Raw genomic sequence first — 15,222 nt, 5'->3', positions numbered from 1 at the left:
GCTAAAAATACAAAAATTTAGCAATTATAATAGAAACAAGTTAAAAATTAGAAAAACATCAAATATAGAACCGAAATATTGATAAAAACGATTATAGAAGTAATAACGAGAATGACCTATAATATATATAATGAGTATAATAAAAAAAAAATATTAAGTCCTGGTCTTATCATAGTTAATGATTCTTTTATACGTAATATCTATTCCACTCGCTATGAACTATTAATTCGCAACTCTAATTGAATTTAAATGCTTAAGCGTTTGATTGTTTTATTAAACACTTATTGACTAAAAATTGTCCGTATTTATTTGTTTATTTCATTTCATATATGAGTAATTTACAACAGTTACATTAGATACATTTTCAATATGCTGCCAGTGAATTACAATATATAATTACTAATCCCGGTAAACAGTAATTTCCAGAGATCTATTCCGCAATCGTCCTGCGTGAAATTATATACACCACATATAAATAATATTTTATACGTTTCCCTGTGAGTGAATCGTGGCAGTGGATATTCAATACCTCAGCAAGTCCCCCCGGAAACAATGAGTAATAGGTCACATGGTAGCCAAAGGAAACGCGCTAAATGATTTATAATAAACTGAATCCTAAATCCACAGTGGCGTTGGTGTATTGATGACGGGATTTTGTGGCTTAATAATAATTTACACAGATAAAATTCATGCCAACCGGTCAGCTGAAAATTACTGTCTTTATGAACATGGTTGTTTGGGTTTCGATTTGATTAGACTATTCTGTTTTTGTTTCACCTGCGATACCAAATCATTAGTCTATCGAAAATGATTCTGAGATTTCTTTGTCGTATGTTCGTTTCTAAAGAGAATTTATTACACAACATAAATGCATTTTACTTCATATTTTCTTTGTCAAGATCATACAACAGTCACGAGTTGCGTTTATTTGGATATCGTCAAGCTTTTAACGTACGCACAGCTTATTATAGAAGGTATTTTGTACATATTGTTATAGAACTCAAAACAACTCGTTATAGCAAATACAAACCATTATCCTTCACAATTTATAATATATTTATAATTCAAATGTTTTTACCCTAATTTCTTGTTTAACGTGAACAAACATAGATCGCAGGGCGGTATATTTGTTTCAACAACAGTTTGTAGTATTATGAAATATTAAGTAAACATGTACCATTTCCATTATTTTTTTAAAAAAACGTTAATCGAATAAAACAAGACATGCTTTGTGTAAAATCTCATTAAAATCGTTATGTTAGTTTATCCGTGGCAATTGGTCTTTATAATAATTTAGATGAACCCTAAGAGAATTGTGTGCGGTTTCAATTCTCCGAATTACAACATTCATAAATAATAATAATAATTATACAGTATATGTACAAAATAACGTATAGGGCGTAAACAGAGAATTAAAATAGTACGTTACACCTGAGTTTTATTGGAACTATTAATAAAATTGTCTTTTAAAACTGTAGACATTTAGATCATTGAGCTTACAAATCTACAACTCGTTCATTTTTCCATAATTTGTCTGATTTCAATTACACTTAATTTTATTACCCAAGTTCTAGAACATTTACACGTTATATATATTAACTATAGTAACTTAACCAAATTATTTTATAATATTATTTATTGAGAAACTTTTCAGCGGTAGTAATGAAAATAATTCATGATAAAATGTACCATCTAGTTGAAATTTTTAACAGACTAAAAAAGGAAATTGAAATTATTATACTAAAACTTACTTTATGAAAAATATTCTATGTAAATATAAATATTTTTCAAACACTTTAAATACAAAGTTCTTTTGAGATGAATTTTTTGATCTAAAAAATCATGTTAAGAGTTATTTTCTATCAAATTTATGTAAGATTACTGACGAAACTTTTAAATTTTATGGGGTTATCCTCCCTTCTTTCAGAAAATAAATGATTTTACGTAATTAATCCTTCTTTTTTTGCACATCGAGTAGGTCAATGAACGCAATTAGTGGATTTGCTGAAAAAAATGGCTTTATATTTTCAAAATTCAAGAAAATCGCTAACAAAATTTTACATTTTCATATAGTGCAACAGGCATTTATAATTCCATTTATTAAATAACTTGACAACAATTGAATGTATATAATATATATATAGCAATAAATTAAAGATTTTTTTTTTTTACTATGCGAGGGTTATGATTCCAATTTTTTTTAAGATAGAAACTACCTACTGTTAACAATAAACTCTTCAATTGTAATCGTAATTTTTTGGATAGTTTTTTAATAAAATATTAGTTCATCATGTGTTCCTAGTAATTTACATTGAGCCTTACTCTTTATTTTTTCTTAAAACTTAAGTATTTATAAAATAAATATGACAATTAAAAATATTATATAAGAAGGAAAGACAGTATTATGAAATAACATCAAACTATCAATTATCGATTATTTAAGGATATCCACTTCATACATATTAGAGTATTTAATATTCAGTATTATTTTGCATTCCCTTAAATTTAATTTTTCAAACAAAAGGTTTCAGAATTGTGTATATCGTCTTAAATATACTGAAATAATAATTATTAATGTTGGTTGCCTATTGAATTAATACTAGCTACGTTTATAAAGGACATTATAATCAAATATATAACCAAATCCCTTTAACAAACTTTACCAAATTAAATTACATAATTGCATAAAGTGTAATAATCCAAAATCAACTATAAAAAAATGTATAATACTATTTTTAATAAAACTTAATTATTTAATGTTTTAAATAAGAAAAAATGATAAAAAATTATTAAAAAATTCTATTAATGCATTTTAAATTATAACAAAATATACTAACTGCATGCAAAATCATGAACATTTAAAAAATTTTAATATCTATTTATTTTATTCAAAATTTTACATTAAATAAATCTCCCTTTAACTAAAATAAAAAAGAAATACTGAGAAAAGACAATTTATATTATTATGTAACATACATGTCAAATAAATTTCAAAAAGGGACTATTTCTGTTTCCATGTGAGGTAAAAAAAGTAATAGCATTACACATTTATATATTTTTAATAAATATAGTTTAAGAGCCAATAGTTCTTTAAAACGAAAATTTCAACAAAATGATAATTATGTCAAAATTTATAAACGTTGTCAGTTAGGCCTGAGACACTTGTATATAAATAATTTTGATAACATCTGAACCGAAATGTTTAATGTTACGTTTGTTCAATTGTTATGCTAAAAGAAAATAAACAAACATTTCTATAACTTCTCTTGTCTAAAAAAAGCTAATTATTAAAAACAAAACGCATTGAAGCTAAAAATGGTTGCTATGAGCAAAAAATGTTGAATTCTTAACAAAAAACTAATTATTAACTTTTACACAATAATAGTTGTGCGATTTTTGGAAAAAAATTTACTGTAGAAGTACAGTATCTAATAAAACGAAACCGTAAACGTTATATCGTTGTTAATATTAATTAACAGCGATATAAATAATAATTATATTTTTCCTATGATAAGTAACACAATTTATTAATTACTAAAGAAGTATTCTTACCTAGGTGAATCAAAAAAATCACGACGTAGTGCATAACTATTCTGTTGAATATTTCTGACCGGACGTTGATCGTCATAATTTTGTACATTCAAGTGGTACGACCGAAATAAAACTATCAGAGACGAATTAAATGTTCATTTCTTGATCTCTTAAAATTTCAATGCCATGAAGAGTACCCAAAGCTAAGTGATTCTCAATTAACAGAAATTCAAATGGGTAAAACGTGTAACAGAAATCGACTGCAACACGTCGTTACCCATGCGACGATTCGACGGTTGCAAGTGGTAAAGAGCGTGTGTGTGTTTGAATAAATGCACGCGGCGGCTGCGGATCACTCAGATACGTGAGAAACCGCAAGTAAAAGAGTGTGCGCGTCGCCGTCAAAACTTAACGGCCACAACCGCTGCCGGCGTGCCACGTTGTGTGCATTTGCGCTCCGAACCGGAGTCTACAGTAACGTACAGGGAGACTGCCAGTTTTACAGCATGGAACGCCAAAGTCGAATTTTCCACTCGTTTTATTTGCACAACAACCAATTTGGGGCATAACGTTATTTTTTTCAAGTAAAACGGTGGAAATGTGTTTTTCTATAGATTCCGAATGTACGCAAATGGAATTCTAAATTTTAATGTGCATATAAATACACGTTTATAAACTGTATATGCCTACTTACAATAATGATAATAATCATATTATGCACTTTGATATGTTTCTACAGCGTAGAATGTACACGCAACGCATCTAAACGCAAACGGTATTTCCCACCGTCCCTTGGGTTTGTTTTAGTCTTTATTATTAATGATAAAAAGTCGGTTTAACTACAACCGTTGAATTTCACAAGAAAAAACTATTTTTACACTGTATAACGGTACCGTAGATATTTTTAGTAGCTTACTTTAATAGTTTTCCTAATTTAACAATGTGCTTATGTAATAATCGATTACCAGAAACGCTTATATTATTTTTGTCACAAGGATATCCCTGGCTACTATTAGGGACTACGCCAACATAGAATAAATAAAGCTTGTTCTGAAGTCCAATGTTAGATGTTTATTGGACGACTACCCAAGACGCGGTCGTGACTATTTATACAATAACACGGTTTTTGTATTAACTGTGTTAATTCGTTTTGTGTTATTAAAAGTATTTATTAATTTTAAGCTTAAGTATTCACTTTATTTCTTTGGACCTGAGTCTTATCGTTTCTGTGAACCATATTACAACTGACACGTGAAGAACCTCGTCCGCGATAGTTCGACGGTAATTTTACTGAGAAAATATTTTTGCAAATACATTGATATTTATTACAATCCAATCCCTAACGAATATTGTATAATAGCTATATGACAACTTGAAGTTTGACAGATGAACGGGTAGAGGAAAGAGGCGCGTTGAAATGGAGAACCATAGTCGAGTCTCGGAATAAATGATGATACTAGAGGCTTTGATGTTTGTACACTTCTCTTTAAAAACTTTTGAGTGGTAATAATGTCTCGTCAACGGTTAATATATTTAATATAATCTACATGAATGAATAATGAAAAAATTATATTATGTACATGAAATAGGCGTCGCCCATAAATGACTGTACGGTGATAAATAATGTTACGCTACATGTCACTTTAAAACTTAAGCGTTCAAGATATTTTACATTAAACAATTAAAACCAATGATAATCTTTTGTTGATCTCGAACACGCATTGAATTAAATCACATTTCATTTCAATTTCCAGCTTGAAAATAATTGGCATACATTTTACCTCGAGTAACTATAATAACAACATGAAATTATTTAATTTCAATACAGTAAATTATGTTTCGACGAAATTTATAACACGAGTATTAAACAATTAAGTTTCAAGAAATTTCTATAAGATATATTTAAGTTTGTAAAAATCCATAAAAACCGAAGTTTTTCAACGATATTTCCAAAGAGTCGATTTAACTATATGCGATGTGTATCTAGTTGAAAATATTACTTTGAAAAATTGAAATTTTTCCATCGTTCACTGTAAATGATGAAAATTCTCAAAAATTTTGATTTATAACAACGGTAAATTACGACATTTTTTAAACTTTTTTTCTTAATACTGTCATAATTTTTTGAAAAATGAACGAATCAAAATATTCCCTGTTTGCCTCAATGTGAAAACGACCCTCAAAGTTAAAAAAGCTATTTTTGTGTAAAAAAAAACACTATTTTTTGATTATTATTATTTTCTACTTTTTTCTACTTTTTATTATTTTTAATTATGAATACCTATCATTATATTCAAATACTCTAAAAAGGGTTTAATACTGGTACCTAAATACCTCGTTTTAAATATATTTTTATTTTATTGATAATATTCTTATCTTTTATAAATGATCAATAATTGTCCGTGATATTACTCGCACAACAGGTTTCTAAATAAATACAATATTTTATTAGAATGATCTTTCTACCATGTTCTATGGTGTTATGTTACCGTCTAAATTATGGAGAAATCTGGTCACAAATGAGGATACACGAGTGTCCACAAAGAACAGCTGGATTTGTTTTATTAAATAATACAAATATAATAATAATAATATAACAAATCATCGATTCATTATCTTAAGTAAATCCACCGTAGTATCAGTATTATCAATACCATATTATCAAGTTCTGTTAATAAGTTCATGCTGTTACCATTAATGTATTTAAATATTAATCAATGTATTTAATCATTAAAATTAATTTAATCAAACTTAGACGTGGAATTAATGAATTGTAAAAAAAGGCTAACATCATAAATAAAATACTCGAATTATAAAAAAAATTATGAAATAATGTTGAATAATAAACGAAAAGGATGTAATGCTTTACAATTTTTAATTACATAAATAATTAACTAAAAAATTTGATAATTAATAAAACATAAATTATAATATAGGCTATTAAATTAATTTCAATGTTAAAACCACAAATTATAAATTGTAGTATTTATGATTTTTCATAATTACAATGCAACAATTAATTCAACAAAAGATGTTAGTAAATTAAAAATGCAAATGAAAAAAACACCAATAATATTTATTTAATAATAGCTCACTAAAATCTGTAGATGTCTTTGCTAAGTTTAAAAATCGTAGATATTTTAAAATTTTAATATTTTATTAGCTATATTTTTAGTGTTTGTACTTATTTATATTAATATATTATTTTTTTTTTTACTTTCTATAATAACTTGTAAAACTGTTAAGATTTGTGATTTTTATTGACAACTTTTTTTTATTATATAATTTACTTTGAATTTTCACCTAAATATTAACCCCTTTTTAAATAATATACATTTAAAGAAAATAAACAATATTTGTTTAATTTAAATTCATACAACATGAAAGTTGAAAAAAATGTTTGTTGACCTTTGTTGTTCAAAACTGGGGTGATTATATGGTGAACTGGGTTTCTAAGTCCAATTTCAGCCAGTCGGAAGAGTACCAACAGTAAGAGTCTAAGTAAAACTACAATGTAACATTCACTATGAGTACTGATCATTTAATTTGTGATCATGTCCCTTTTTATATTTTAAGATACATGATTAATTACGAATTAATACAAGGTTAAGACAATATTTAAAGTAAACAAAACACACCATTAAAATATAATCTTTAAAATCTAATTTAAAAGACTATTAAGTATTGCTACATATTAAAAAATGCCGTTCACGACAATTATTAAATATCCCAAAAATATGGATAGGTAACATTAAAAAATAAAGTTTTCAGTGATATGAAATAAATTATTATACTAAACATGTAATTACCTCATTATTTTATATTTTTGTCAAATAAATTAAATTAACGTATAGAATAGAATAATTCATTTACTTAAATTATTGATAAATTATTAAATAACAGAGTAAAATTTGCAGAATTGCACTTGCCCTTTACTATACAGTGGTAAGAAAAAAATATATGTATATAAAACATATAATTATACATAATTGTTTATATATAAGTAGACCAAAAATAAGGTTGGGTATGTTATTTTAAGTGGGGCTACAAAACATTGTTTTGGTCTTTGAAACTTAAGCTTCAAGTTTAAAACACTATTTCCGGCTATGTCAACATTAATAGTATATTGTAATATAGGACAATAAATAAAACAAATAGAAATAAAACAATTTGTGTACTTCGATCGAATGAAACTTTAAAAATTAATTACCGTATATTGTCTAGGAGAAATATATCACAATTTAGATTATTTGTTTTAAGTGTATCAATCCAACGACTTTGTTTAACATTTACACTTACATTACAATGTTTAAACACAACAGTTAATTTACAAATTATCTTGGTAATATATGTCACTATTTTTGTAGGTATCCAAGTTATTTTAAACAACTTTGAATACAAAGTGCACACATAAAAACTTTCTATGTTTATAAATGCTAACACCTGTAATATAATTTCATTATAATTTAAGTAATTTCACAGTGAATGATAATTGAAAACTTATATTAGAGTAATTCTGATAATTAATTTTAAATCAACATTAAAGAAAAAGAAAGGCTAACTTCTCAAATATTTAGTTATTACATATATTCAAAAGTAATTTTGGTATAACAAATACATTCTTTAAGGCTTAAAGAATATATTTGTTATAATGTTATTTATTATATTATATTTATTTTTATTATATTTATTTTTATTTGCTAATTAATTATGGGACTAGCTTATTTCAAAAGAAAAATATAAATAACAAGATCATTAACTAAATTAACTACAATAAGCTATAATATGTAGTAAAAGAATTAAATCAAATTAACTGTAGGTAAGTTATAACAATAAAAATATGAATTAAGAAAAATAGTATGTTGACATATCAGAAATAACATAGTTACAGAAACTTGACTACAGTAAAAAAAGAGTAGATATTTTCATCTTGTATGAGATGATTTAGTTGTGAGTTTGACTGATAATTTGTGGTAAAATTAGGAGTACAAAAAGAAATACGTTGGGTTGAACAAAAACATTAAAACTAGAGACACTAGATCAGGAGAGTCAATTTTATTAAATAGGAAATTAAATAAAAAGGAAATATTCAGGTTACGTCAGCAGTCTGGGAGAGTAGGAAGGTCTAAAGGTTAAAAAATAGAGGAATAGTTATGTTGAATAAGGAATTTATGACTAGGAAAACGAAAAAATTTACATTTGATGTATTCGATCATAGCGCTAGTATTTAGTGATGGTGGGGCCCATAGTATTCTAAAATGGGACAGCTTTTAGTAAGGAAATAAGGTGATATTTTTGTGATGTATTAATAAATAAATAAATCTTTTATTGACTTAAATATTTTGTTTTAATTTTTATTTTAGGATGGCTAAATTATTTTTTTCCTCATCAAAAAAATAGTTTTTATATAACAATGTATTTAATTTTGCTAAATTTCTGAGAGACTAAGCTCTCTAGTCACTTCTCCTTGCTTTACAACAATGATAGGGGGTAACTACCTTAATAAATTATAACTATAATAAACAAACATTTTTACTTATAAAACGACTAAACTTTCAAATATTCACGTTATAAATATGATAACTGAACTATCTTGATAAATAACACTTTATGCATTTTGTCGTTTTTATCATAATAGTATGTTAAGCATACATATTATTCGTTACCAATAGGCTCATTTAACAAGGCCTTTTATTTATTTTTTTAATTCAGTATCGTTAGATTTGATTACGTCTACAATTGAAACCAATCGTGTAATTGCATTTTTTTTTTAATTTGGATCAAATAACATGAATCCTGGGTTCTGATTTCCATGATGAGTACATTTACAACTAGAAGTTTTTCAAATAAAATTGAACACTTTACTTTTTGTAAGATTGAATCAATCTATCAAACAAAATATCAAATATCTGATAAATGATACATCATTTAAATTATATTAATGTATTATGTGAAATATAAATTTTTATTAAATGTCAAAATGTGTAACCCAACTAGATGTTAGAATAAATATTTTTCAGATTACTATGGGTATTATTAAAATATAAATTAATTAAAAGCTTTAAAATATTTGTTATTACAAAATGAAACATTTGTTAATGTTGTCGATATATGAAAAAATAATCTAACCAAATGTCAAATATATAATATTCCTGATTTTTTAAAATTGCAATGCAGGACTAAAATAAACCAAATTGCCAACTTAAATTGAATATTTGTCGCAAGGTGTTTCCATATCCTTCTACAATGACGAATTTTTTTGATTCTTTTCTAATTTTAACAATAATTTAAAAAGGAAAAAGTGAAGTAGTAATTGACATGTCTTATATAAAAAACAAACAATAATATTAATTGTTAATGTACTAAACCTTTTATGGAGCTAAAACAAAATTTATTATATAGTTATACAGTTTAAATAGACAAATATTTTTTTATAAAAGATAAACATAAAAAGTAAACAATTATAATTTCAATTGGTCGAAAAGTATTGATTTCATATTCTTCTTAATGTTTTTTTCGCAATATTGAATTAATTATAAAATAAATATAATTGTAAAATAGATAAATTTGATATTTTAAAGATTAAATTAATTAATTAAATGATATATTATTATAATTTATGTGTATTAAAACAAATCAGAAGTAAAAAAACTTTTTATAAATATTTACTGAAAAATTCATTAGATAATTATTATAAAATAAATTTTCTCCTCGATAAAAATTGTTGACAAGCTAATTTCTATTATTAAAATTATTATTTTTATTTAATCAATATATTTATACATGCAAAAGTATAATAAGATCTTATAATATTCTACTTATCTTTTATTAGTCAATGAAAAAATAAATTCATTTTATTTATAATAGACAGAATAATTTTATTTCTTAATTTAAAAATTAAACTTCATTACTCTAGCCCAAAACAAATTTCTGTGAGCATTATATCATAGTGATGTAGTCGTAAATTTATTAGTGTATAGTACTCACTGAGTATACATTTAAAAATCTTAACAGACGAACGTCTGCCGCATCCTTCTTTAACTTTTTAACAAAGGACTTATATACTCTCCTAAATAATCATCACCTTTTAAAAATAAAGTCTTTACATGATATAATTCACAAATAGCATTATTTAATGACAAAAAAAAATTTTGCCCCAAAAAACATTCTTGATCTATACCTTTAATTCATAATTGTTATTTTTACATACAAATATTTGCACATATTAATTCTCTATCCCCAAAATATAAATTACAACGATTTTTTATATTATAACCTTTATGCCTGAATAAAACAAAAAAATATATTTGGTATTCTGAACATCTGATATCATATTAGATTACCGTGATCATAACGATGATAACTACATTTCATCAACATTCGAAAAAAAAATTAACAAAATATCGAGAAATGGATAATTCCGTATACCTACATACACACTGCACTATATCACTGATTATTGTACTACTTGGAACTATAGTTCCTACAAAACTATAGTTACGTCCACGGAACTGTATTGATATTCATCATCTTAGTACATATCGAATGATTGTAGGCTAATTTGCTAAGCGAAATTTTTTTATCTAAAACATGAGAGTAACTATGGATATCAAATGAGTCTGAACAGTTTGGGTAAAATTTCACTTATGCCAATTAGTCTGCAAATATTCAATCTATAGAAGATTCTTACGATTCTATTGAAGATTTTAGAAGATTAGATGATATTCAACACAAACCAACCATTACCTAAGACTATGATTTTATATTATACGACTATCTATAATCGTGTTTAAGACTTAGGAAGTAACGGTTACGTTATTCGTTCGTAAAACAATTACATAACGATATGAGATGGTGTTGTAATCACAGAATAGATTAAACCAGAAGTGACACTCTTAGTTTTTGCTGATAACAAGCTTATGTCGCTCAGTGTTGCCACTTAAGAAATAAAAATGTATTCCCTTTTTTCTTTATATACGGTCACATTGTTCAACACCATTATTAATGGTTTGTTTGTAAACACAATGTTTATAAAAATGGTTTATTGGTAAATATGAAAAATATATGGTAAATATTGGTATTAATGAATTAGAAAATATTTTTATTAATAACTTTTCCACACTTGCTATTGTAGATGGAGTTGGAGCCGAATTAAAAAATTATTTTTGTAATGTACCTTTTAACCACCCTTGTAAATGTTTTGATAAATTGTATTTAATTAATTTGTTTACAAGATTTAGAATATTTACAGCTATAAAATTTTTAAATAAAAATTTAATGTCTGAGAAAAAAATTAAAATAGGAAATTGTCTATTTTAACTCATCTATAAATTATTTATTTATGTATATGATATTTGTAAATTATTGTAATATATGTTTTAAATAAATTTAATATTATGTGGATATTGAATAATTTTTTTTTCCTAAATAAGTCTTTATTAAATATACATAAAATAAAAAATATATTAACACAAACTAATTACACATAATGAAAACATTAATTGAAAGTTTTAAAATGGTGTTATATGTTTAGAAATAATAATAAAATAAATCCAAAAAATTTACTATGCAAATTTTCTAAAATAATTAGCATGTAAATAATACATTTAGAGTTCAAATCAACCGCCGATGTACAATTATTGTACAGTACAATGAATTATATGCATACAATTATTTATTTTATTGTTTTTATGGTAACACTGAGCGACATAAGCTCAAAATTACCGTACTCTCATAAGAATACATGTAATTTTTTTATCAGTGTCCATTCTGGTTTAATCTATTCTGTGTTGTAATCACGACTAATATATTATTTATTTATAATCATGGTTATAATCACAATTGTTAACATTTTAAATGTTATCAATAATAATTATCAATTTTTTAATATCAGCTTACTCTTTTTTTTTTTTTGATATTTGAAATATTCTTTAATTGAATATAAATTTTATATGTACCCTGTTTATATATGTAATATGTCTTAATGTTTTTGATTAGTTTTACTAGAGAAAAAGTTACTTTTTAAAAATATTGATAATAAGAACACATTTTTATTTTGACTTCTTGATATGTATACTTAAATTTAATCGTTGGTTTATGAAAATAAAGAAAGTAATAAGGTTTTCTTACATAAATAAAGCCATAAAAAATTGAAATATGCCTTTAATATCTGAAAATAACTCTGAAGTAAAGGAATATAAGAATATAACTTTATTTATTGAACTTTTAATTAATTTATTTTGTATAAAAATTAAATTTTAGAGTGAAAAAATATCACCAAGCTCTGTTATTATAATACATCCTGGATCTCTTAATTTAAGAATAGGCTGTGCAAGTGATGTTACACCACATACTGTTATACATGGTATTGCAAGAGCTCAAAAAATTCAAGGAAATGATAGAAAAGACCAAATTTTAACAAGTCTACCTCGAAAAGTATTTGAAAAATATTAATATTCATTATATTAGTCTTAAGTTTTTTTTCTTTTTTGTCTAAAGAACTCTGACACATTGGCAACAATGGAAGAGAGTAGACTTCAAGCTTCCCATATGTTACAATCTAGCTTGCAATCTAATGGAGATCGGAGATATGCAACTCCTCCACAGCAAATAGCTTCCTATAACCGTAAATCTGTACCGAAGCATCTAGATATTCCACCAAAGCAATACATTAAACCTACTAGTGATACAGTATTTGGAGATGATGTAATTTTCCTCATAAAATAAAATAATATTTTGTCTTATGTACATTTTAATTATTAATTAATATGAATTTCAGATTTTTAATATTGATCCATCCCTTAACTATAATATTTATTTTCCAATAGTTAATGGTGATTTAAATGTTACTGGAAAAATAGGAGGCTCACTTACTGCTGTTTTATCAGATCTAGAAGCTATTTGGACTTTTTATATTAATAATTTATTGAATGTTCCTACTTCTAATTTCAAAGTAAGAATATTTTTTAATCTATTTAGTATTATTCTTTGTTCTACAATAAGAAGAGATAAGGAAATATATGCTTTTTTAATTAACAATTCTGACATTTTTAAATGATCATTTATATGATGATCAAAATTAAAGTCGTATAATACTCATACATTGAGTTTTCGAGGAAATATATTTATAATATACAAATGTAATAAATTCCTGGACATGCTTTTGTATGTTATGTTTATTAGTTTATTTTGTTTAACAAATGACAGTCCAATATATAAAGATAATGTAATTTAAAATAAAATAACAGTTAGTTACAATATAAATATAAAACATTGAGGAAAGAGAAAAACATATTTTAAAACTTAAGCATATTTTACAGTACATTAAAAAAAAAAGAAGCATTAAATTTAGTATATAAGAATGCAATAAATAATTAGGAAATTAGTGACAATAAGCGAGGATGTGATAATGCTGTAAAAACTGTTATAGAAATGAATGTTGAAGGAAGAAGAGGTAGAGAAAGACCAAAAAAGAGATGGTGGGATGTTAATGAATGCAATATAAGGACAGCTGATATGAGCGTATATGGTGTGGAAGATCTTGTCAAGTAGAAGTTTAGGATAAGAGTGCCCACTCCAAGTAGTTGGGATTAAGGTGAAGAAAAAGAAGAAGGATGTCTATATAATCAGAATGAGGAAGATAACTAAGATTAGTTTTATAATAGATAAAATGAAATATATTATTTTGAAATTTTACAATATCTACTTTATTTCACACAGTATATGGCTATAATTCTTAAATTTAGAAATGGATAATTCTAAAAAAATATTTGTACTTTATTTGCTCCTACTAATGAAATAAAAATTTATCAAAACATTGATGTAAAATTAAAACATTTTTGTATAGAATTTTAACAAGTTATCTTTCTAATTTAGAATTACAGAGTAATTTTGATTATACCAGATATTTTTAATAGAATTCATATCAGAGAAATGATGACAATGATATTAACCAACATGAAGTTCAAAGCTTGCATACTTGTACAAGTAATTATGACAATTCCTTTTTTTTATATGTCTTTTAATTTTAAATTAAATCAAAGGATCATGTTGCTGCAACCTTTGGAGCTGGTTTAGGTTATGCTTGTGTTGTTGATGTAGGCCATAGAAAAACATCGGTTAGTTGTGTTGAAGATGGAATATCTCAACGCAATACACGTATAAGATTGCATTATGGAGGAGGTAATATATTGCAATTAATTAAATTAGCTAAATATAAAAATTAAAAAAAAAAAACAAGAATTGTGTTAATAATAGATTTTTTTTTGTGAAATTCAAATTTTAACTTTATCATACATCCAAATAATCTTATTTAATAATTATTATTTATATTTCGTTTCACTTTTTTATTACTGAGTCATTAAATATATTTCCACAAGTATTCTGATTTAATTTCCCTTATACTTCTGATTAATAATATTAATGACTATATAATTTATTAATACAGCTAATATTACTCAAACATTACATTGGCTTCTTAAAAAGTGTGCTTTTCCATATACTGAATGTAACCCATTGACAAGTTATTATGACGCTATTTTATTACAACAATTAAAACAAGATTTTTGTCATTTAAATTTGGATAAATGTGGTTGCATAGAAAAATCAGTTACATTAAAAAAACCTGCTAAGCCAGTTACGCAATATACAATTCAAGTAAGCACATATATATATATATATATATATATATAT

At 25.0% G+C, this 15,222-nt stretch overlaps 1 protein-coding gene and 1 long non-coding RNA gene across 2 annotated transcripts in view; both read left to right on the top strand.

Annotated features, from left to right (window-relative positions):
- Nucleotides 1–3,611: 3,611 nt before the first annotated feature.
- Nucleotides 3,612–6,125, top strand: LOC126904682 (uncharacterized). The gene is made up of 2 exons (XR_007703796.1): nt 3,612–4,812; nt 4,892–6,125. It is a non-coding gene; the product is annotated as an uncharacterized LOC126904682 (long non-coding RNA).
- A 6,318-nt stretch (nt 6,126–12,443) lies between these two features.
- Nucleotides 12,444–15,222, top strand: part of LOC126896820 (actin-related protein 8-like) — a 7,067-nt gene continuing 4,288 nt past the window's right edge. The window contains exons 1-7 of the mRNA XM_050669926.1: nt 12,444–12,717; nt 12,793–12,966; nt 13,030–13,236; nt 13,310–13,483; nt 14,407–14,517; nt 14,574–14,712; nt 14,978–15,186. Of these exons, the coding sequence (XP_050525883.1) occupies nt 12,688–12,717; nt 12,793–12,966; nt 13,030–13,236; nt 13,310–13,483; nt 14,407–14,517; nt 14,574–14,712; nt 14,978–15,186 (1,044 nt within the window). The 5' untranslated portion in view covers nt 12,444–12,687. The remainder of the gene's footprint in view (nt 12,718–12,792; nt 12,967–13,029; nt 13,237–13,309; nt 13,484–14,406; nt 14,518–14,573; nt 14,713–14,977; nt 15,187–15,222) is intronic.

Source organism: Daktulosphaira vitifoliae, unplaced genomic scaffold (assembly GCF_025091365.1).
Source record: "Daktulosphaira vitifoliae isolate Bord-2020 unplaced genomic scaffold, ASM2509136v1 Scaffold_1, whole genome shotgun sequence".
Classification (NCBI taxonomy): domain Eukaryota; kingdom Metazoa; phylum Arthropoda; class Insecta; order Hemiptera; family Phylloxeridae; genus Daktulosphaira; species Daktulosphaira vitifoliae.
This window is presented reverse-complemented; position numbering and strand designations above follow the sequence as displayed.